The 25,448-nt window shown below is 38.4% G+C and overlaps 1 protein-coding gene across 1 annotated transcript in view; it reads left to right on the forward strand.

The window, feature by feature from the left end:
• LOC109578125 (phospholipid-transporting ATPase ABCA3-like) overlaps window positions 1-25,448 on the forward strand; it is a 204,253-nt gene that overhangs the window by 39,389 nt on the left and 139,416 nt on the right. Inside the window, exons 8-9 of the mRNA XM_070779778.1 lie at window positions 16,035-16,208; window positions 22,252-22,433. Of these exons, the coding sequence (XP_070635879.1) occupies window positions 16,035-16,208; window positions 22,252-22,433 (356 nt within the window). The remainder of the gene's footprint in view (window positions 1-16,034; window positions 16,209-22,251; window positions 22,434-25,448) is intronic.

Below are 25,448 nucleotides of genomic sequence, written 5' to 3' on the forward strand. Positions count from 1 at the left end.
TTACTGCTACTCATGTATCTTTGAAAAAGCACTTCAGAAGTGTCTAGTCTATAACTAACAACATACAAAAAGTTCCAAACAAAGCCTGTTTTCCCACACCAAAAGACTAGGAAGTTGGTGCCCTAACAATAGAAAAGATTTTGGCAATACTTGCCCTATTCCAGCCCAACACTAAGTGAAAAACCACTGCACCTCCATATTCATGGCTGAGTCAGAGTCAAGAAAGAAGTTGATCCTCCATCTCAATCCCATCTTGCCAGAGTCAGGCACTATTCAATTAATAATTCCCTTGCCAGTTTACTGCCATCAGTGTCCAGTAGTGAATTGAGTCTCCATCCACATACAGTATCAATAATACTTAACCTGTAGTACAAATCAGTTATAATAAGCATCCTTGCCGTCAGCTAATCTTCCACATCTACCCAACAGCAATAAGAAACTGAACAAGTGTGCAAAACTAGTCAACACTCCTTCCACATCTCCCATCATGTAGCATCAGTGAAGCCCAGAAGAGAGCTAAGCTTCCTCTATCAGAGGTTAAAAGGTGGTATGAGTCAGTGCCCCACTTTCATAAAGGTGTTAGCAAGGCCAGAGAGAGATCTGAACTTCCACCTCATCTGTCTGCAGTGAGGCAGTGTATATCAGTGCCGTGCCCAGGAAAGTGTCAGCAGGAAAGAGAAACAGCCACATCCATCTGACCTTTGTGTGCTGCCTGCTTTTTAAAAAAGATTAGGATTCATAGTCTCATTTTACCTAAAATGCTTAGGACATGATAGAAAATCACTCATACAAAGAACCAGGAAAATCACAGTATTAATGAGAAATGACATTCATGGCAAAAGACACAGCACTAAGGTGAAGCAGGTATTATAATTGTAGGCAAGCAATATAAGCAGCCATCGCAAAAAATGGCTTCAGCAAGAAATTATGAAAACAAATGGGAAAATAGAAATCTCAGCAAAGAAATAGAAATTATTTAAAAAACAAATGGATATCATAGAAAAATATAATAGCAAGTTTAAAGCATAAGTAGAATAAAGATAAGATAGAATAAGTTAAATTGAAGACAGATTCAGTAGAATCACATTCTGAATAAAGAGAAAATACACTGAAAAATATATAGAATCTCAAGGACATGTAGGACAATAACCACATATCTAACACTTATTTGTATAAATGGAGTTTCAAAAGAAGAGTAGGAAAAATGTGGGACTGAAAAAGTTTTCAAAATAAAAAAGTATTCAAATAAATAATGGCTGAAATTTTATCAAGTCTGGTGAAAGACAGACTTATACTGTCTCATGGACCTAGGTAATGCCAAATTGGATAAACTTGAAGAAATTCATGCCAAGACACATCATAATGAAACTTCTGAAAACTAAAGACCATGAAAAAAAACCTAACAAGCAGACAGAAAAAATCATGCATTATTTATAGAAGATTGTCAATTTGAATAACCACATTTCTCATCTAAACTAGAAGGAAGCAGCATGTTTTTCCAAGTGCTGAAGAAAAGAAATGCCAACTGTGAACTCTATCCAGGAAAACTATCCTCCAGGAATAAATAGGAAATAAATCCTTAGAAGGAGGAAGACAAAGATTTATTGTTTACAAAATTACCATTAAAGAATGGCTAAAGGAAGTTTCCTGAGCAGAAAGGAGGTAACAGAAATCTCTGAACTCCACAAAGAACATGGAAATGGGTAAAAATAGGTATAAGTATAATATACTGTTCTACTTCTCCAGTGTTTATTAGATCAAATTTGATAGATGAAGCAAAATTATAACATCATCCATCCAATTTGGTGTTCAATTTAAGTAAAGAAAATAGTTAAAGACAGTTAAAAGAGTTTTAAAGTGAATATCCCTGCTTATTTAACTTATGTGCAGGGTATATCATGTGAAATGCCAGGCTGGATGAAGCACAAGCTGGAATCAAGATTTTCAGGAGAAATATCAATAACCTCACATATACAGATGACACCACCCTATGGCAGAAAGTGAAGAAGAACTAAGGAGCCTTTTGATGAAGGTGGAAAAGGAGAGTGAAAAAGCGGGCTTAAAACTCAACATTCAAAAAGCAAAGATTATGGCATCCGGTCCCATCACTTCATGGCAAATAGATGGGGAAACAATGGAAACAGTGACAAACTTTATTTTGCGGGGCTCCAAAATCACTGCAGATAGTGACTGCAGCCATGAAATTAAAAGAGGCTTGCTCTTTGGAAGTAAAGCTATGACCAACCTAGAGAGCATATTAAAAAGCAGAGACATTACTTTCCTGACAAAGGTCCATCTAGTCAGGGCTATGGTTTTTCCAGTAGTCACGTATGGTTGTGAGAGTTGGAGTATAAAGAAAGCTGAGGGCCGAAGAATTGATGCTTTTGAACTGTAGTGTTGGAGGAGAATCTTGAGAGTCGCTTGGACTGCAAAGAAATCAAACCAGTCAATCCTAAAGGAAATCATTCCTGAATATTCATTGGAAGGACTGATGCTGAAGCTGAAACTCCAATACTTTGGCCACTTGATGCAAAGAACTGACTCATTTGAAAAGATCCTGATGCTGGGAAAGATTGAAGGTGGGAGAAGCAGGGCAGGACAGCGGAGAAGATGGTTGAATGGCATCACTGTCTCAATGGACATGAGTCTGAGCAAGCTCCAGGAGTTGGTGATGGACAGAGAAGCCTAGCATTCTGCAGTCCATGGGGTCACAAAGAGTCATATACGACTGAGCGACTGAACTGAACTGAGTGTAGAGAAGCCTAAGTGGAAGTAGGATTTATGTAACTTAGAATGGTAAAATGCAGAATTTGGAGTTCTGTGAAGGACTGCTGGCAGCCACCAGGAGCTAGAAGAGGTAAGGAGTGCCATCTTCCCTAGAGTCTTAAGAATGTGTGTAGTCCTGCTGACACCATGCTCTTCTGCATATCTGCATTCCGGGCCTTTATTACTAGGTCTCTATTGAGGGCCTTTGGCTGAGGTCTCTGCAGATACCTCTACAGAGACTTCTTTGATGTGTGAAATCTGGAAGACACTTTTATTCACTCTGACTTAGCACTCAGAACTTTTCTACTCCTAGTCTTCCAGTAGCCTTTCATAAGCCATAAAACTTAAGAAGCCTTTTGTTCAGGGCTCCCTCAACAGTTAGTTGAATAAGCCCCCTCTCCTACCACATCTGTGATGATGCATGTGACGCTGAACCACTGTTTCAATCCATGGAGAAAATGGAATGAGAAAGTTTGTGCTTTCTCCAGTTTTAGGTTTTTGCATATACTATTGCAGTAAGTGATTAAAGGCTTCACTGTTTGGTTTCTTGCTTTAATTGACTCCTACTCCTACACCTGGTATTCACTGACTAGCCACAGGTAAGTAGATGAGAGCAATTTTGTTTTACTGCATTAGCCCCTCTTACAAGCTATTTCAGCTCAGTGACATGAGAGATAACCTCAGCCCATGACTTGTCCCTGAAGGAGGGCTAGGGTAAGAGAAAGTGGGACAAACATGTTACATTCCCGGCCATTTCCTGTTACCTGAAGAACTAGTTTCTCTCTTGCAACACGTGGAGTGCTGAAAGAACTGGAACAGAACAGAAGCCTGGAGCAGTTAGAAATGAAGAAAAAAGATGAGCAGTTTCCTGTGATCCACATGACTCTCTGAGAGTTAGAGAACGCACAGAACTGAACGTACAGAACTGAAGGCACAGGCTCCTCCCCAAGAAGGGCAAGAGGAGTTGAGAATAGCTACAATTCCTCTGCCTTTCAGAACAGTCCCTGAGGGGCTTGTTTCAGCCCATACAAGGAGCACTGCAGAAGTTGACACAGTCCTGGTGAACAGGGCAGCTAAGAACAAAAGAACTGGGGCAGGCAGCATCCTACAACCAGAACAGATCTGCAAGATTTAGGGAAGGTGTAGAACTGAGGGTTTTTCTCCAGGAGGAAGAGAATCTAGTGGATTGTGGCTCCAACATCTCTAGCCTTCCAGGGCACAGTGCAAGGGTCTGGTTTCTGTCTTGCTTCATGTGGAGCACTGACTAAACTGTCATAGACAGTAGAGGCAGTGAAAGAATATGAGCTACTTAAGGGAAATATATATATATACACTGGACATGGGGCAGCTAAGAACAAATGCCCAGAATCTAACTGGATTGAATGGTAGTCTTTCACAGTCAGAGCAGGTCCTTAAAGACAGAGAAGTAGCAGTTTCTTAAAATGTGCATACACTAATGGAAAGCAACGAAGAACAGGAAGAACCATGAAAACATGACAAAGTAACACACAAACTCACATGAGAGACACACATGCAAATAAATATTTAGTAACCTACCATGAAAAAGTGTCTTAACTGCCTGGGGTGAAACTCAAAATAGTTATTTTAAACTCAGTAAGTTACAAAAGGACAAAAATATAAGTTAATTCAGGAAAATTATACATAAACTGAGAATGCCAACAGGAATGGATTTTTAAGAAGAGCCAAATAGAAATTTTTAGTCAAAGAGTTTAATAATTGAACTGAAATGTTTGCTAAGATGATTCAAAAACTGGGTTTATCAAGCAGAAGAAATTATCAGCAAATTTCAATATAGGACATTTGAAATTATCAAGTTAGAAGTTCAAAAAGAAAAAAGTGAAAGTCTAAGAGATTAAAGGGCACATAAAAATGAATATATATATATATATATATATATATATATAATGAGAACCTCAGAAGGAGAAAAGAAGGAAATAGAAAATTTATTGAATGAAATGCGGTAACAATTTTTCTGATCTAGAGAGGTAAGTGAACATCCAGACTCATGAATCCTCAAAATAAACACCAGACATGATGAAACAAAAGAAGTCTACATTGTCTCAATGTCTCAGTTACAATCAAATGGTCAGAACTAAAAGAAAAACATACAGTTTTGAAAGCAGGAAGAGAAAAAGGAATGATCATGTCTAAGGAACTCCTTGTAAACAGAAACCATGAAAGCCAGGAAGGAATGAGATGATATATTTGAAGTGCTAAAAGAAAACTGCCAACTAAGAATGCTATCCTGAGCAAAACTGTACTTTAAAACTGAAGCAATAGACAAAATTGGAGGGAATTTATCACCACTATATCTGCATTATAAGAAATTCTACAGGGTCTTCTTTAAGTTGAAACAGAAGGATGATAAAGAGTGCGAAGCCTGTGAAAGCACAGGCTCACTGATAAAGGCAAATGTCTAGACAAATACAGTATTGTAATATTGTAATGATAGTAAAGAAATCCTTTTTAATTGTACTGTAAAAGTTAAAGTATTAAGAATAAAAATTTTTAAATTCTTGATATATAACAATATAAAAGATGGAATTAACAAACTTTGAGAGGGGAGAATTGAAAGTATAGACTTATGCACTTGAAATTGTTATTGGTGTAAATGAGATAGTTATAAGATAATGCTAAGTAAAATCTAAAATATATATGGACAAAAAAGAGAGACAAAGCATCTCACTACAAAAGATCAACAAATCACAAAGGAAGATAAAGAGAGTAAAAGACACAAAGAATGACAGATCAGACAGAAACAAGTAGCAAGATGGGAATTGTAGTCCTTGTCTGTCCATAATAACTAAACCATAAATGGATTAAATGCGCCAATCAGAAACCAAAGAATGGACACACACGAAAAAAAAAAAGATACAATGATTTATTGTCTACCAAGACTTACTTTAGAATCAAAGGCACACTTAGGTTCACAATGAAGGGATGCAAATATACATTCCATAAAAAATATTGACAAAAAAGTAGAGATGGTAGCTACACTTAGAACATAAAAATAGATTTTTAAGTCAAAAATTCACAAGGAACAAAGAAGGACATTACATAATGACAAAAAGTTCAATGCATCAAGAAGATATAACTATTATATATGCACCAACCATCAGAATACCTAAGTATATAAAGCATATATTGAAATACCTGAAGGGAGAAATAGCAATACAGTTGGAGGAGGAAACTTAAATATCCCCACTTTCAAAAATGGATAGATCATCTAGAGAGAAAAATCAGTAAGGAAACAAGATTTGAGCACCATTGACCAAATGAATGTAACAGACATAAGCAGTACATTTCACCCAATAACAGAATATAGCCTTCTGAAGTGTACATGGAGTATAGTCCAGAGCCTAACACATTAGGTCAGAAAACAAGTCATTAAAAACTTAAGAAGATTGAAATTCCAATTACTTTTCAATCACAATGGAATAAAACTAAAAAAAAAAAAAAAAAAAAGATGGAAAAACTTAAAATGTGTGAATTTTAAAGAACACAGCCAGCTTTTGGTCAAAGGAGTTGAAACAAGAAAATATCTTCAGGAAAACGAAAACAAATAGAATCATACCAAAACTTTTAGGATGCAGGAAAAGCAGGACTGAAAGTTTATAACAATAAACATTCATTTTAAAAGATAAGAAAGGTCAAACAGATAACCTAATTTTACACATAGTATTTGGAATTTCTAGTCAAACAAATGGGCAAGAAAAAGAAGTAAAAGATATCCAGATAAAAAGTAAAAATATATATGTTTGCACCCCACTCCAGTATTCTTGCCTGGAAAATCCCATGGACGGAGGAGCCTGGTAGGCTGCAGTCCATGGGGTCTCTAAGAGTCGGACACGACTGAGCAACTTCACTTTCACTTTTCACTTTCATGCATTGGAGAAGGAAATGGCAACCCACTCCAGTATTCTTGCCTGGAGAGTCCCACAGACGGGGGAGTCTGGTGGGCTGCCGTCTGTGGGGTCGCACAGAGTCGGACACGACTGACGTGACTTAGCAGCAGCAGCAGCAGCATATATGGAAAATCCTAAAGACTCCACACACACACAGTTGCTACTAATAAATTCATTGTCAAGCAGAGAGCCTACACAGACATTTCTCCAAAGAAGACAGACAGATGGCTAATAAACACATGAAAATATGCTCAATATCACGCAGTATAAGAGAAATACAAACCAAAATCACAATGAAGTATCATCTCACACCAATCAGAATGGCTGTCATCAAAAAGTCAACAATAAATGCTGAGAGGATGTACAGAAAAGGGAACCCTATTAAAGTGTTGGTGGGAATGCAAATTGATATAACCACTATGGAGAACAGTATGGAGATGCCTTTAAAATCTAGGAATAAAACTACCATATAACACAGAAATCCCACTACTAGGCATATACCCTGAGGAAGCTAGAATTTGAAAGACACATGTATCCCTCCAAAAGTCACTGTGGACAGTGACTGCAGTCATGAAATTAAAAGATGCTTGCTCCTTGGAAGAAAAGCTATGACAAACCTAGAGAGCATATTAAAAAGCAGAGACATCACTTTGCCAACAAAGTTCCAGATAGCCAAAGCTATGGGTTTTCCAGTTGTCAGGCACAGATGTGAGAGTTGGACCATAATGCTGGCTGAGCACCAAAGGATTGATGCTTTCAAACTGTGTTGCTGGAGAAAACTCTTGAGAGTCCCTTAGACAGCACGGAGATCAAACAAGTCAATCCTAAAGGAAGTTAACCCTGGATATTCATTAGAATTGATGCTGAAGCTGAAGCTCCAATACTTTGGTCACTTGTTCTAAAGAGCCGACTCATTGGAAAAGACCCTGATGCTGGGAAAGATTGAGGGCAGGAGAAGAAGTGGGCAATAGAGGATGAGATTGTTGGATGGCATCATTGACTCAATGGAAATGAGTTTGAGCAAACTCTGGGAGACAGTGAAGGACAGGGAAGCCTGTGGGGTCACAAAGAGTTGGACACAAGTGAGTGAACAACAATAAAACCTCAGTGTTCATTGCAGCACTATTTACAACAGCTAGGACATGGAAGCAACCTAGATGTCCATCAGCAGATGAATGGATAAAGAAGTTGTGGTATATATACACAATGGAATATTACTCAGCTATAAAAAGGAACACATATGAAGCAGTTCTAATGAGGTGAATGAACCTAGAGCCTGTTATACAGAGGCAAGTAAGTCAGAAAAAGAAAGACAAATACCATATGTTAACACATATCTGTGGAATCCAGAAAGATGTACTAAGGACCCTATGTGCAGGGCAGCAAAGGAGACACAGGCATAAAGAACAGACTTTTGGATTCAGTGGGAGAAGGAGTAGGTGGGATGATTTGAGAGAATAGCATTAAAACATATTCATTACTGTATGTAAAATAGACACTGGGAGTTTGATGTATGACAGAGGGCGACCAAAGCTAGTGCTCTGTGACAACCTGGAGGGATGGATTAAGGAGGGAGGTGGGTACAGAATGGAGGGGACAAATGTATGCCTATGGCTGATTCATATTAATGTAAGGCAAAAACCATCACAGTATTGTAAATAACTATCCTCCAATTTAAATAAATTTTAAAAAATAAATTCACTAAAGTAACTGATATGAAAATCAATTATATTTTTATATATTAACAATGAACTACTCAAAAAAGAAATTAAGGAAATCTTCCCTCTTACAATAGCATCAAAAAGAATAAAATAAACCAAGGAGGTGAAAGACTTGTTCACTTGAAACATTGACCAGAAATTAAAGCAAATACAAATAAAGGGAAAGATACCCTGTGCTTAGGATTGAAAGTCTTCGTGCTTTTTCTTTGTCTTGTGTGTTTTTTTTTTAATATTTTAATTTTATTAGTGTATAGTTTATTTGCAATATTATGTTTCAGGTGTACAGCAAAGTAATTGTTATGCATATTAATATATGTATACCCACTCTCTGTAAGAATCTTTTCTCAGGTTATCACAGAATATTGAATAGAGTTCCCTGTGCTATACAAGACATCCTTGTTGGTTATCTATCTTGTGTATAGAGTGTGTGTTCGTTCATCCCAAGTTCCTGATTTATGCCTCACCCTAACCTTCTCCCTTGGTAGCCATAGCTTCATATTCTAACTCTGTAAGTCACTTCTGCTTTGCAAGTAACTTCATCAGTCCCATTTTTCTAAGTTCCACATGTAAGTGTTTATTTTTCCTACTATTTTTCAATTCTCTATTTTATTTATTTCTGCCATAATCTTTATTATTAACATTTCCTTCTTTATTCTAGCTTTCTATTTTTTATTGATAGTTTCCAATTTTGTTTGTTTGTTTTTGTCAAGTTTCTTAAGTTGTGAAGTTAATTTATTGATTGGAGATCCTACCTCTTTTTCAAAGTAAGCAGTTATAGCTATAATTTTGCCCCTTAGTACTGCTTTTAATTCATTTAATGTTATGTTTTCATTTTCATTCATCTCTATATACCTTTTAATTTCTCTTGCTATTTCTTTTTTGTCCATTGATTGTTCAGGAGTGTACTGTTGAACTTCCACAAAATTGTAAATTTTTCCATTTTCTTTTCAGTATTCTAGTCCTGTTGTAGTTGAAGAAGATTGTTTATATGACATTTATCTTAACTCAAAAGTTTTGTGATTTGATTTGTGGCCTAACATATGCTCTATCCTGAAGACTGTCCTGTGTGCACTTGGCTAAAAGACGCACTACTGTATTCCTTGGGAGCCTATAGTAAAGAATACATTTTCTTGCCTTTTTCCCATTTTTGAAAACAGTCAACATTCCTTGGCTTATGAACTCTTTTTGCAATTCCATCATTCCAATTCTACTTTGATTATCACATAATCTTCTCTGACTCAGACTCTCCTGCATTCCTCTTTTTAAGTTGAGGTATAGTTGATACAGTAATACTAGCTTTAATAATTGTACATGAATTTACTTTTACTGGAGATCTTTGCTTGTTCATATAGCCTCAACTATATTTCTTTCAACCTGAAAGACCCCAGGACAGGTAATTTTTCTTTATTTGTTACTCATTTCTCCTTCATCTTAAAAGAACAGTTTGAAGCATTAAGAATTCTTGGTTTTTGCTGATTTTTTTCCTTGAGAAATCTGAATATATTCACCCACAGCCTCCTGACCTTCAAACTTTCTGTTTAGAAATTCTTCCAATAATCATATGAGGATCTTTGCATATGATCCTCTTCTCTTGCTCCTTTCCAAATTCTTTGTCTTTAGATTTTAACAATTTGATTATAATGTGCTCAGTGTCAGTCTTCTGCAGGTCGTGCTATTTAGAGTTTGTTAAGCTTCTTGATAAGCTTCTTGAATCATTATATTTGTTTTCATCAAGTTTGGGAAAATTTCATCCACTATTGCTTCAGATAAGTTCTCCTTTATTCTGTCTTCTCTTTCATGCGCTCTGACAGTGGTTATGTTGGTCCACTTAATGTTATCCCACAGATCCCTACACTGTTTGCTTTTCTTCAATCTTATTACTTTATATTACTCAAAACTGAACTTTCCAGTTGTATAGTCTTAAAGTTCACTGAGTCTCCTGCCTGTGAAAATTCAATTTTGAAACACTCTACTGAATAGTCATTGCTTTTATTGTATTATTCAGCTTCAGAATTTCTTTATTCCTTCCTATGTTTTTCACCTCTTTATTGATACTTTGTTTTGCTCATATATAATTTTCTTGAGTTTATCCTCATCTTTCTTTAGCTGTGTGAGCATCTTAGAACATTTGTCTAAATCTGTTGATCTAGAAAGTCCACCATCTGGTCTTTCTCAGGGATAACTGCTGTTGATTTATTTTCTCCTTACTTGTTTCTCTGTATTCCTTGTCAATTTTTTCAAAACTTGACATTTAAATTTAAATTTCATAATGTGGTAATCTGGAACTCAGATTCAATTATCACAACTGTTAGGTTGGCTATTACCAAGATTACAAAATATAGCATGTGTTGGTGAGCATGTGGAGAATAAAGAACTTTAATGGTACCCCCACTCCAGTACTCTTGCCTGGAAAATCCCATGGACGGAGGAGCCTGGTAGGCTGCAGTCAATGGGGTTGCTAAGAGTCGGACACGACTGAGTGACTTCACTTTCACTTTTCTCTTTCATGCATTGGAGAAGGAAATGGCAACCCACTCCAGTATTCTTGCCTAGAGAATCCCAGGGACAGTGGAGCCTGGTGTGCTGCCGTCTCTGGGGTCGCTCAGAGTCGGACACAACTGAAGTGACTTAGCATAGCATAGCATAGCATATATACAGTTGGTGGAATATACATTGTTGTAGCCACTCTGTAGAACACTTTTGAGGTTTCTTAAAAAATTACAAATAGCATTACCATAAGATACAGCAATCCCACTTCTAGGTATACATCCAAAGGAATTGAAATTACTTCTCAAAGAGATATCTGTACCCCCATTACAGCATTATTTAAAATAACCAAGACATGGAAGCAACCTAGTTATACCTCAAGAGATAGATTTTTATTTAGTTTTAACTTTTTTTGGTGTTGAGGTTTAACTGATTAACAGGCTTCCCTGATGGCTCAGATGGTAAATAATCTACCTACAATGCAGGAGATGTAAGAGACTCGGGTTAGATTGCTGGGTTGGGAAGATGCCCCTGGAGAAGGAAATGGCAACCCACTTCAGTATTCTTGCCTGGAGAATTCCATGGACAAAAGAGCCTGGTGGGCTACAATTAATCCATGGGGTTGCAAAGAGTCAGACATGACTGAGCAACTAATACTTTCATAGCTGATTCCTTTTCCCATTGGTCTATATTTCTGTTTTTGTGGCAGTACCATACTGTTTTGATGACTATAGCTTTGTAATATAATATGAAGTCAGGGATCCTGATTCTTCCAGCTCTGTTTTATCTCTCAAGATTGCTTTCATTACATGGAGGCTTTTGTTTCTCCATACAAAGTTTTGGATTTTTGTTCCAATTCTGTGAAAAATGCCATTGGTAATTTGATAGGGATTGCATTCAGTCTTTAGATTTCTGTGTTTGACTATGTTGATTCTTCCAATCCATGACCATGGGATGTCTTTCATCTGTTTGTGTCTTCTTTGGTTGCTTTCATCAGCATCTTGTAGTTTTCAGAGTACAGGTGTTTTGTTTCCTTCAGACCAGATCAGATCAGATCAGTTGCTCAGTCGTGTCCGACCCTTTGCAACCCCATGAATCACAGCACACCAGGCCTCCTTGTCCATCACCAACTCCCGGAGTTCACTCAGACTCAATGTCCATCGAGTCAGTGATGCCATTCAGCCATCTCATCCTCTGTCGTCCCCTTCTCCTCTTGCCCCCAATCCCTCCCAATATCAGAGTCTTTTCCAATGAGTCAACTTCGCATGAGGTGGCCAAAGTACTGGAGTTTCAGCTTTAGCATCATTCCTTCCAAAGAAATCCCAGGGCTGATCTCCTTCAGAATGGACTGGTTGGATCTCCTTGCAGTCCAAGGGACTCCCAGGAGTCTTCTCCAACACCACAGTTCAAAAGCATCAATTCTTCGGCACTCAGCCTTCTTCACAGTCCAACTCTCACATCCATACATGACCACAGGAAAAACCATAGCCTTAACTAGACGGACCTTTGTTGGCAAAGTAATGTCTCTGCTTTTGAATAGGCTCTCTAGGTTGGTCATAACTTTCCTTCCAAGGAGTAAGCGTCTTTTAATTTCATGGCTGCAGTCACCATCTGCAGTGATTTTGGAGCCCAGAAAAATAAAGTCTGACACTGTTTCCACTGTTTCCCCATATATTTCCCATGAAGTGCTGAGACCGGATGCCATGATCTTCATTTTCTGAATGTTGAGCTTTAAGCCAACTTTTTCACTCTCCTCTTTCACTTTCATCACGAGGCTTTTGAGTTCCTCTTCACTTTCTGCCATAAGGATGGTGTCATCTGCATATCTGAGGTTATTGATATTTCTCCTGGCAATCTTGATTCCAGCTTGTGTTTATTCCAGTCCAGTGTTTCTCATGATGTACTCAGCATAGAAGTTAAATAAACACAGTGACAATATTCAGCCTTGACATACTCCTTTACCTATTTGGAACCAGTCTGTTGTTCCATGTCCAGTTCTAACTGTTGCTTCCTGACCTGCATACAGATTTCTCATGAGGCAGGTCAGGTGGTCTGGTATTCCCATCTCTTTCAGAATTTTCCACAGTTGATTGTGATCCACATAGTCAAAGGCTTTGGCATAGTCAGTACAGCAGAAATAGATGTTTTTCTGGAACTCTCTTGCTTTTTCCATGATCCAGAGGATGTTGGCAATTTGATCTCTGGTTCCTCTGCCTTTTCTAAAACCAGCTTGAACATCAGGAAGTTCACGGTTCACATATTGCTGAAGCCTGGCTTGGAGAATTTTGAACATTGCTTTACTAGCGTGTGAGATGAGTGCAATTGTGCGGTAGTTTGCGCATTCTTTGGCATTGCCTTTCTTTGAGATTGGAATGAAAACTGACCTTTTCCAGTCCTGTGGCCACTGCTGAGTTTTCCAAATGTGCTGGCATATTGAGTGCAGCACTTTCACAGCATCATCTTTCAGGATTTGGAACAGCTAAACTGGAATTCTATCACCTGCACTAACTTTGTTCATAGTGATGCTTTCTAAGGCCCACTTGACTTCACATTCCAGGATGTCTGGCTCTAGGTCAGTGATCACACCATCGTGATTATCTGGGTTGTGAAGATCTTTTTTGTATAGTTCTTCTGTGTATTCTTGCCATCTCTTCTTAATATTTTCTGCTTCTGTTAGGTCCATACCATTTCTGTCCTTTATCAAGCCCATCTTTGCATGAAATATTCCTTTGGTATCTCTGATTTTCTTAGGTAGGCTTATTCCTAGGTATGTTACTCTTTTTGATACAGTGGTAAATGAAATTGCTTCTTGAATTTCTCTTTCTGATAGTGTGTAGAAATGCAATAGATTTCTCTGTTAATTTTGTTACCCGCAACTTTACGAAATTCATTGATGAGCCCTAGTGGTTTTCTGGTAGCATCTTTAAGATCTTCTGTTTATAGTATCATGTCATCTGCAAACAGTGAAAGTTTTACTTCTTCTTTTCCAATTTTTATTCTTTATTTCTTTTTCTTCTCTGATTGCTATAGAAAAATTATGTTGAATAAAATCGGTGAGAGTGGACATCCTTGTCATGTTCGTGATCTTGGAAAAAAATATTCTCAGCTTCTCACCATTGTGTAGGATGTTTGCCAGAGGTTTGTCATAAATGGTCATTACAATGTTTAGTTAGGTTCCCTTTATGCTGCTTTCTAGAGAGTTTTTACCGTAAATAGGTGCTTTGTTGTTCAGTTACTCAGTCATGTCTGAATTTTTTGCAACCCCATGGACTGAGCATGCCAGGTTTCCCCTGTCCTTAAACATCTCCTGGAGTTTGCTCAAACTCATTTCCTTGAGCTAGTGATGCTGTCCAAGCATCTTGTCCTCTGTCATCCTCTTCTCCTGCCTTTAGTCTTTCCCAGCATCAGGGTCTTTTCCAATGAGTCAGCTCTTCAGATCAGGTGGCCAAAGTATTGGAGCTTCAGCTTCAGCATCAGTCCTTTTTTACTCTCCCCTTCCACCTTCACCAAGAGGCTCTTTCTGCCATTAGGGTGGTGTCATCTGCATATCTCATGTTGTTGATCAGATAAATAAGAAGGGTGACAATATAATTGTAACCTTTTCACTTTACAGGGTACTTACCAGGACTTTTGCCTCAAAGGAGGGGTGTGCGGAAGCAAGTGGGCACATGCACCTAAAAGGACTCCAGTGTTTTGCCTGTGTGGGCACCTGCCACTCTGCTCAGATGCAGCTGATAATCACATCTCTTCCCCGGTCGTGACTGCCCTAGATCTAGTGTCACACTATGTGTGCTGTGAGTGGGGCCAAAGAGTTTTTTCAGCTTGGACAAGGGCACACAGGCAACTGTGGGAAGCCCAGCATCCTTGCTGGTGTCAAAAGTCTGGGTTGCTTCTAGGACATCACTTGAGAAGGTGACAAAAATGGCCACCACCCACCTGGGCTCATCCCTGGGACTGGGTCATCTCTGCATCCCAAGTTTGAGCCTTTAATCCTGACCACCCTAGCTCCAGTGCCACACTGCAGTGTGGAGTGAGCAGTGCTAGTGTTGTTGCTTGGCTTGGGCTGGGAAGTGTAGGGAGGTGGTCTCAGGAAACCCTGCAGCTGCTAGAGAATATGTTTCTCAGCCTCGCCTGGGGCAAGCGAGCACCTGAACATTCCTCAAAAGTGGAGTCTAAGCATCTCCAACCTTCTTATCTGCCTCCATGGTTCTCCAACCAGCCAACGGGCTTGTCTCCTCCATATAGGACCCGCGAGCTGGGACACCCAGTCTGTGGCTCAACCTGCTCAGTCCCCATGGCAAATATCTACCCATGCAATCTCTGATTCCCCTCCTAAGGACACAGATTCCACAACCTGATTGTTTTTCTTCCCATCCTGTCATATTCTATGAGTATCTTTCTTAGAACTTTGATTTTACAGTAATCTTTCTACCTGTTTGCAATTAGTTTTCAGTGAGAATTATTCTACATGTGTATGTATTTTTTTATGTGTTCATGAAGGGAGGTGAGCACCGCATCCTCTTACTCCACCTTCTTGATCTCCTGTCTCAATGATAATCTTGACAAAAATTCTTTTTCTAGCTTACAGGAGCCTGTATTTATGGACCTAATCATATCCAACTCTCAATAATTAACTATTTATTTAACTATTCTCTTTTGACTATCATGATGTAGATTGAAAGCATGTGTTAAAAACTTCACTATGGCTTATTATTCTACCCATAATTTCAAACTCTAGAAACACTAAGGTATTAAATTTATATTAATGCTAATGATGTGCATTTATAATTCTCCAAACCAAGTAATAATGAATAAGTGAGTTTTAGAAATGAGAAAGGAACAAATGTAAGGGTGATTCTTTGTTTAAATGACTGCACATTTTTATCATATGTGGTAAATATCCTATACATTGTCATCCTATACATTAATTCATTCATTTAATAAATATTTACTGAACACATATTGTGTTCCAGACATCGGTGATATGAGGGTGAAAAAGATAAATTCTCTTCCCTCATAGAGTTTACATTCTTATCCTTTAGTGTAGTCTTATGAACTTACTTATAGTTTATTTATCATTCATTAGTTTGTATATTGCTTTAAACTGACCTTATAATTTCCTTCTCATTTGCAGCCCGTTTGGCTGCTTCTGCTGGAAGCTTTATATATTTTGTCAGTTTCTTTCCATTTAATTCCATTGCTCAATACTATGGACGGATAAACCTTACCATGAAGGTAGCTGCCTGTCTCAGCCCAAATATTGCTTTGGCACTGGGGATTAAACTCCTTGTCAAGTTTGAAACAAAACGTAAGTGTTTGCCTTGCAAATTTTGCCTTTTCTATTTGATTCCTAGAAATGTAGAAAGAGACAGTGTGGGTGGGACTGTGACTAAAGAGGTAAAAACATACTATAAAAATATTTATTTCCGGATTTGTTTTTTTATTATGAAGGCAATTGTGTGAACTAACCTTCTATTCTACAACTTTCCTTATTTACCTAATAATATATGTTAAACCTCTTCCCACATAGAGATAGACTCTTTTCTTTTACAAAGCTGTTTAGTATTCCATTACAAAAAGGTATTATAATTAATTAACCATTCTTTATCAGTGTATGCTTAAGAATTTTCCAACTTTTTGCTACTGCCCTTAATAGTATTCATATATTTTCTCATATGGTGTGAATCAGATCAGATCAGATCAGTCGCTCAGTCGTGTCTGACTCTTTGCGACCCCATGAATCACAGCACGCCAGGCCTCCCTGTCCATCACCAACTCCCGGAGTTCACTCAGACTCATGTCCATCGAGTCAGTGATGCCATCCAGCCATCTCATCCTCTGTTGTCCCCTTCTCCTCCTGCCCCCAATCCCTCCCAGCATCAGAGTCTTTTCCAATGAGTCAACTCATCGCAAGAGGTGGCCAAAGTTTATGATAATCTTCAAAAAGAGTAGATCAATTTATTGTCCCACCAGTAACACATGAGTTTTTCTACATCTGTTCCAATAATACATTATACTGCTGCTGCTGCTGCTGCTGCTGCTAAGTCGCTTCAGTCGTATCCAACTCTGTTCGACCCCATAGATGGCAGCCCACCAGGTTCCACCACCCCTGGGATTCTCCAGGCAAGAACACTGGAGTGGGTTGCCATTTCCTTCTCCAATGCATGAAAGTAAGAAGTGAAAGTGAAGTCGCTCAGTCGTGTCCGACTCTTAGCGACCCCATGGACTGCAGCCTTCCAGGTTCCTCCGCCAATGGGATTTTCCAGGCAAGAGTACTGGAGTGGGGTGCCATTGCATTCTCTGATACATTATACTACTCTGATGTAAAAAGCAAATATAAGGTCTTTATTTCCTGTAACTAATTTTCCTCCAAACTCAGCACTATTGTGCTGAAGAAAATAAATATAAGTCTAATTTAGTGATTTACTCAGGTTCTTCTGAATGAGCAAGAAGAGATAGAAAGCCTTCTTCAGCAATCAATGCAAAGAAATAGAGGAAAACAACAGAATGGGAAAGACTAGGGATCTCTTCAAGAAAATCAGAGATAACAAAGGAACGTTTCATGCAAAGATGAGCTCGATAAAGGACAGAAATGGTATGGACCTAACAGAAGCAGAAGATATTAAGAAGAGATGGCAAGAATACACAGAAGAACTGTACAAAAAAGATCTTCACAACCCAAATAATCACGATGGTGTGATCACTGACCTAGAGCCAGACATCCTGGAATGTGAAGTCAAGTGGGCCTTAGAAAGCATCACTATGAACAAAGCTAGTGGAGGTGATGGATTCCAGTTGAAAGATGATGCTGTGAAAGTGCTGCACTCAATATGCTAGCACATTTGGAAAACTCAGCAGTGGCCACAGGACTGGAAAAGGTCAGTTTTCATTCCAATCCCAAAGAAAGGCAATGCCAAAGAATGCGCAAATTACCGCACAATTGCACTCATCTCACACGCTAGTAAAGTAATGCTCAAAATTCTCCAAGCCAGGCTTCAGCAATATGTGAACTGTGAACTTCCTGATGTTCAAGCTGGTTTTAGAAAAGGCAGAGGAACCAGAGATCAAATTGCCAACATCCTCTGGATCATGGAAAAAGCAAGAGAGTTCCAGAAAAACATCTATTTCTGCTTTATTGACTATGCCAAAGCTTTTGACTGTGTGGATCAGAATCAACTGTGGAAAATTCTTCAAGAGATGGGAATACCAGACCACCTGATCTGCCTCTTGAGAAATTTGTATGCAGGTCAGGAAGCAACAGTTAGAACTGGACATGGAACAACAGACTGGTTCCAAATAGGTAAAGGAGTTCGTCAAGGCTTTATATTGTTACCCTGTTTATTTAACTTATTTGCAGAGTATATCATGAGAAACGCTGGACTGGAATAAACACAAGCTGGAATCAAGATTGCTGGGGGAAATATCAATAACCTCAGATATGCAGATGACACCACCCTTATGGCAGAAAGTGAAGAGGAACTCAAAAGCCTCGTGATGAAAGTGAAAGAGGAGAGTGAAAAAGTTGGCTTAAAGCTCAACATTCAGAAAACTAAGATCATGGCATCCGGTCCCGGCACTTCATGGGAAATATATGGGGAAACAGTGGAAACAGTGTCAGACTTTATTTTTCTGGGCTCCAAAATCACTGCAGATGGTGACTGCAGCCATGAAATTAAAAGACGCTTACTCCTTGGAAGGAAAGTTATGACCAACCTAGAGAGCCTATTCAAAAGCAGAGACATTACTTTGCCAACAAAGGTCCGTCTAGTTAAGGCTATGGTTTTTCCTGTGGTCATGTATGGATGTGAGAGTTGGACTGTGAAGAAGGCTGAGTGCCGAAGAATTGATGCTTTTGAACTGTGGTGTTGGAGAAGACTCTTGAGAGTCCCTTGGACTGCAAGGAGATCCAACCCAGTCCATTCTGAAGGAGATCAGCCCTGGGATTTCTTTGGAAGGAATGATGCTAAAGCTGAAACTCCAGTACTTTGGCCACCTCATGCGAAGAGTTGACTCATTGGAAAAGACTCTGATGCTGGGAGGGATTGGCGGCAGGAGGAGAAGGGGACGACAGAGGATGAGATGGCTGGATGGCATCACCGACTCGATGGACTTGAGTCTGAGTGAACTCCGGGAGTTGGTGATGGACAGGGAGGCCTGGCGTGCTGCAATTCATGGGGTCGCAAAGAGTCGGACACGACTGAGCGACTGATCTGATCTGATATGGTCTTCTGAATGAGTCAGTTTTTCAGACGTCTCTTTCCTTCTCATATTCTTCAAAATAGTATGGACGGGTTTGGAAATTTATGGGATCTCTTATGATGGAGGGACATGGTGGCCTCAAATACATGTGGTATCTTCTGGATCTTGTATATCTACAGTAGAGTACCTAACCTGAGCTGCTTTATGGACTTACAAACTGAAGTGTGACTCTTTATGTTTGGCCTGCATCTGTTAGAAACATGGTTCTGGCTAGTAGATCTAGCCTTAAAAGTCCTCATTCAGTTCTCTGCCTTCCTCTGGCTCTCTCTGAGACTCTTTGGCCTTTATAAATACTTGGAAAGTTATACAAGCTCTGAATGTGGCTTTTAAGGTATGAGGGGTCAGTAACATCACTTCGGGTTTATTTATCTAGCTGCCTTACTCTGCCAATAACAATACCACCAATCATGCAATGTTGGATATTCTACATGATTCCACCTGAATATTTCACCAGGGTTTCCCTGAAATAGGAAAACCAAGGACCCATGTACCTGTCCTCTGTACCTTATTTTCCTTCTTTTCTTATGTGAAGTGAGGGCTGCCTTTCCTACTTGTCTTCATTTTTAGAAGGGACATCCTTTTCAAATGAACATTTGCATTGCTGCTCCCCAGGACACAAAATGCCAGAACATTAGAAGATAAGGAGAAATGGACTGTAAACTGGGGGGTATTTCAAAATTTTATATCCTTTACACCATGGAATTACTTTATCTTTTATGCTAAGTAAAAAATAGCATCTAAATCTATCAATTTTAAGGGAGAAAAGGAAGGCTTTATTGCTACATAAAAGTATTTGAATTGTCTAAATGTTGTAAGTTGTTGTTCAGTCGCTCAGTCGTGTCTGACTCTGCAATCCCATGGACTGCACCAGGTTTCTTTGTCCTTCATTATCTCCCAGAGTTTGCTCAAACTCATGTCCATTCAGTCAGCTATGCCATCCAACCATCTCATCCTCTGTCACCCCTTTCTCCTCCTGCCCTCAATCTTTCCCAGCATCAGGGTCTTTTCCAATGAGTCCATTCTTTATAGCAGGTGGCCAAAGTATTGCAGCTTCAGCATCAGTCCTTCCAATGAATATTCAAGGTTGATTTCCTTTAGGATTGACTGGTTTGATCTCCTTGCTGTCCATGGGACTCTCCAGAGTCTTTTCCAGCACCACAGTTCAAAAGCATCAATTCTTCAGTGCTCAGCTATCTTTGTGATTCAACTCTCACATCCATACATGACTGCTGGAAAAACCATGGCTTTGACTATATTGACCTTTGTCCGCAAAGTGATGTCTCTGCTTTTTAATACGCTGCCTAGGTTTGTCATAGCTTTTCTTCCAAGAAGCAAGCATCTTTTAATTTCATGGTTACAGTTATCCACAATGTAAATAACTATCCTTAGACTGTGATTCATTTAACTTGTGTTCATGGTATCTTTTTTCCAAAAAATTCTATAATGTGATCAGGCTTGTCAGTCTTTTCCTTTAATTTGTACACTTGTGTCATCTTCAAGAAATCCTTCAATACCCAGAGTCATAAAGATAATCCTATATTTTCTTCTAAATTTTATATTTTTTAATTTTTACATCTGGATTTTCAATAAGCATAGAGTTGCTATATCTAATTTTATTTTTTTTCACATGAAAATCAAGCTTTTACAATAATTTATTGGAATGTCTATTGTTCTCTATTGCTTTTTCATTTCACCTACTTCACATCACCTTTCAATACATGCATGGATCTGGTTCTAGTGGTATTAATAGTTTCCATTCTTTTTTAGTCTCCTTTTGTGTCAATACCATGATGGTTTTACTCATTATAGCTTTATAATAAGTCTTAATATCTGTTGGTCTTGTCTTCATACCTTGTTGCTCTTCAGTCATTCTTATCACTTTGCTTACCTCTTGAACTTCAGGATAACTTTGCCAAATTCGATGAAAAATATTGTTAATCTTTAGTGGGAATTTCATTGCATTTATTGATTAATGAGGATTGAAGATAGTTTTCTCATCTGTGAACAATAGTCTAATCCAAATGAATAGCCAGTCATAAGAATATATATAAGATTTCTTTGTGGATACTTAGATCATTCTTACTTTACACATGAAGCATTAGAAAATTTACTAGGTTTAATTAGTGAATTTTCATTGGCTTAATCTGCAACAGAATTAAAACTAAAACAGTTTTAGTTTTCTGAGTTACTTTTGTGAAATTATTTTATTAATCATTTGCTTTTTATTTTTTTGTATTTTGTTTTTCAGGAACTCCTATTTTATTTTCAGTAGCAGAATTTCTCAAGTTATGATAGACTTCCTGAAGTTTGTATTGTGCATTCTTTTTTTTTTTTTCTAGATTTTCTAATGTACTGTTCATTGCCTCTGAGATGGCTTTCATTTTGATAATCACCTTTAATTGACCAAATCCTTTTTTCTCAGGCTAGTACCTCTGCTTATATAGCTTTCTCAAAGACACAATGTTTATGAACATTCTTCTCATAGTGCTGAGCTATAGGAGAAGGGCTAAAGTTGAAGGCAGGATGGGTTTCATGGGCCACTGTGTTTAACATCTTTCTTATTTGCATTAGGAGTTCACCGCAAGCCCTGATGCTTTTTCAGTTGTGCTACTTGTAATCTTTTGGTAACATGTTTTTCTCTTTCCATCAGTACTGTCAGCAAAACTTCTTTTTCTCTTCTACTTGGTAATCATCCTTCTCTAGTTATATTAAATGTTTTTCCAAATGTGTATATACTAATGGTTATTTCAGTGGGAACTTAAAATTAGAGGAAAAGTAGAGGGATAGTTTCTAATAGGTCTTTTTTTTTTTTTTTCTTGGCTTTTTGTTACTCTTCATTTTTGTTTTTTAGTCATTGACTTTATCTCAGGCATTCCTATTATTTTTGTAGATTTTCAAGGGAGGAGGAAAGAAATCAATGTTATTACATATTCCATCATTTTCTTGGATGAACTAATTACTAAGGGTATCAACATATAGATAATTCACCTTAGTAAAATTTAGATTATCAACCTTTTGTTTTGTTTTGTTTTGTGTTTTGCTGTTTCAATCACAGAGCTGTCATCTATGGTATATATCTCCTTTTATTTCAGAAACTGGTGTGAACTGGAATAAGATTTGGACACCAGCCACCCTTGAGGATAACCTCACCTTTGGCCATATGATGGGAATGCTTGTAATTGATGCTTTCTTGTATGGCCTTGTGACCTGGTACATAGAAGCTGTCTTTCCAGGGCAATATGGCATGCCTCAACCATGGTACTTTTTTCTTATGGTGAGTTCTAATGCTTCTATTGTTGTGAAAACCATAGTCCTTATGAGCAAGGGCATGTACAGAAACATTTGCATACCATCCATACTGAAATACTGGCCATTTCTTGATATACTTTAAAGACCTTCCACATATGCAGATGAACAGTATGAATAAGATACTGAAACCCTGTACATTAAAACACTGTGAGTAACATAGCCCTTCTTCAGTCAAGTAGTACATAATGGATTAATTTGGAGTATAAAGAAATGTAAAAGTGTAAAAATGTAAAAGTGTAAAATTGTAAAAATGTAAAAAATGTAAAAGTGTCTGTAAACTATGTTCCCTGTTAAGTTCATATGTGATAGTTTCTTAGATCCTGATGAGTGGAGGGTTCAGTTCAGTTCAGTTGCTCAGTCCAACTATGTGACCCCATGGACTGCAGGTCACGAGGCTTCCCTGTCCATCACCAACTCCCAGAACTTGGTCAAACTCATGTCCACTGAGTTAGCGATACCATCCATCTCATCCTCTGTCATCCCCTTCTTCTCCTGCCTTCAGTCTTTCCCAGCATCAAGGTCTCTTCTAATGAGTCAGTTCTTTGCATCAGGTGGCCAAAATATTGGAGTTTCAGCTTCAACATCAGTCCTTCCAGTGAATATTTAGGACTGATTTCCTTTAGGATTGACTGGTTGGATCTCCTTGCAGTCCAAGGGACTCTCAAGGGTCTTCTCCAACACCACAGTTCAAAAGCATCAATTCTTCGGCGCTCAGCTTTCTTTATAGTCCAACTCTCACATCCGTACATGATTCCTGGAAAAACCATAGCTTTGACTAGATGGACCTTTGTCAGCTAAGTAATGTCTCTTCTTTTTAATATGCTGTCTCGGTTTGTCATAGCTTTTCTTCCAAGGAATATCTTTTAATTTCATGGCTGCAGTCACCATCAGCAGTGGTTTTGGAGCCCAAGAGTGTGATGTCTGTCTCTGTTTCCCAGTTCACGTACCTCTGAAGCCTAACTTGAAGTATTTTGAGCTTAACGTTGCTAGTATGTGAAATGAGAACAATTGTATGGTAGTTTGAACATTCTTTAGCATTGTCAGAGGTACGTGAACTGAGAACTTCCAGATATATAAGCTGAGTTTAGAAAAGGCAGAGGAACCAGAGATCAAATTGCCAACATACACTGGATCACTGAAGAAAGCAAGGGAGTTCCAGAAAAATATCTACTTCTGCTTCATTGACTATGCTAAAGCCTTTGAGTGTGTGAATCACAAAAAAACTGTGGAAAATTCTTAAAGAGATAGAAGTGCAATACCACCTTACCTGTCTCCTGAAAAATCTGTATGCAGATCAAGAAGCAGCATTTAGAACCAGACATGGAACAATTGACTGGTTCAAAATTGGGAAAGGAGTATGACAAGGCCGTATATTGTTGCCCTGCTTATTTAACTAACATGCACAATGCATCATGCAAAATGGAAGACTGGATGAATCACAAGATGGAATAAAGATTACAGGGAAAATATCAACAAACTCAGATATGAAGATGATACTGCTCTAATAGCAGAAGGTGAAGAGAACTAAAGAGCCTCTTGATGAGGGTGAAAGAGTAAAGTTAAAAAGTGGCTTAACACTCAACATTCAAAAAACTAAGATCATAGCGTCTGGTCCCATCACTTCATAGCAAATAGAAGGGGGAAAATGGAAGCAGTGACAGATTTTTATTTTCTTGGGCTCCAAAATCACTGGTGACTGCAGCCATGAAATTAAAAGACGCTTTCTCTTTGGAGGGAAAGCAGAGACATCATTTTGCTGAGGTCTGTATAGTCAAAGATCCATATAGTCAAAGATATAATTTTTCCAGTAGTCATGTACACATGTGAGGATTGGACCATAAAGAAGGCTGAGCATTGGAGAATCAATGCTTTCAAACTGTGGTGCTGGAGAAGACTCTTGAGAGTCCCTTGGACTGCAAGGAGATCAAACCAGTCAATCTTAAAGGAAATCAATACTGAATATTCATTGGAGGGATTGTTGCTGAAGCTTAAGCTGCAATACTTTGCCACCTGGTACAAAGATCCAACTTATTGGAAAAAACCCTGATGCTGGGAAAGATTGAAGGCAAAAGGAGAAGGAGGTGGCCAAGGATGAGATGGTTAGATAACATCACTGACTCTATGGACATGAATTTCAACAAACTCCAGGAGATAGTGAAGGACAGAGGAGCCTGGCATGCTACAGTCCATGGTGTCGCAAAGAGTCAGACACAACTTAGTGACCAAACAACAACAAAATAACCCCTGAAAGTATGTAGCAGATTTCCTGTATCTCAAAAAGTAAACCAAGCTAAAGTGTTTTTAATTTTTTAGTGCCTCATTTTTTTCACATTTAGTGTTTTAATTTAGGTGAAATTCATATAACTTAAAATTAAAAGTGAACAGGTGATGACATTTTATACATTTACAATATACATGCACATGCATATGTGGCATGCTCAGTTGCTCAGTCGTGTCCAACTCTTTACAACCCAGAGGAGTATAGCCGGCCAGGGACAGAATCCTGGATGGTACCCCTCTGTCCATGAGATTCTACAGGCAAGAATACTGGAGTGGCTTTCCAGTTCCTCCTCCAGGGGATCTTCCTGGAGGTAAAACCCATGTCTTCTGTGTCTCCTGCATTAGCAGCTAGATTCTTTATCACTGAGCCACCCAGGAAACCCCATACATGCACAAATCTAGTTCCAAAATCTTTTCATCACCCAAAAATAAAATTCTATACTCATTAAGAAGCCATATCCCATTTTCCCCTATCCCAAGTCCCTAGTAATTACTAATCAGCTTTCTTTTTCAATGGATTTACCAATTCTGGATGTTTCATAGAAATAGTCAGTCAATATGTGATCATTTGTGTCTGACTTCTTTTGCTTAGCACGTTTTTGAGGTTTATCCATGTTATAGTATGTATCAGTACTTCAATCTTTTTGATTGCTGAATAATATTCTATTGTATATACACAGAGGCTAAGTATTTCCTTTAT

This window comes from Bos indicus, chromosome 25, assembly GCF_029378745.1.
Source record: "Bos indicus isolate NIAB-ARS_2022 breed Sahiwal x Tharparkar chromosome 25, NIAB-ARS_B.indTharparkar_mat_pri_1.0, whole genome shotgun sequence".
NCBI classification, from domain to species: domain Eukaryota; kingdom Metazoa; phylum Chordata; class Mammalia; order Artiodactyla; family Bovidae; genus Bos; species Bos indicus.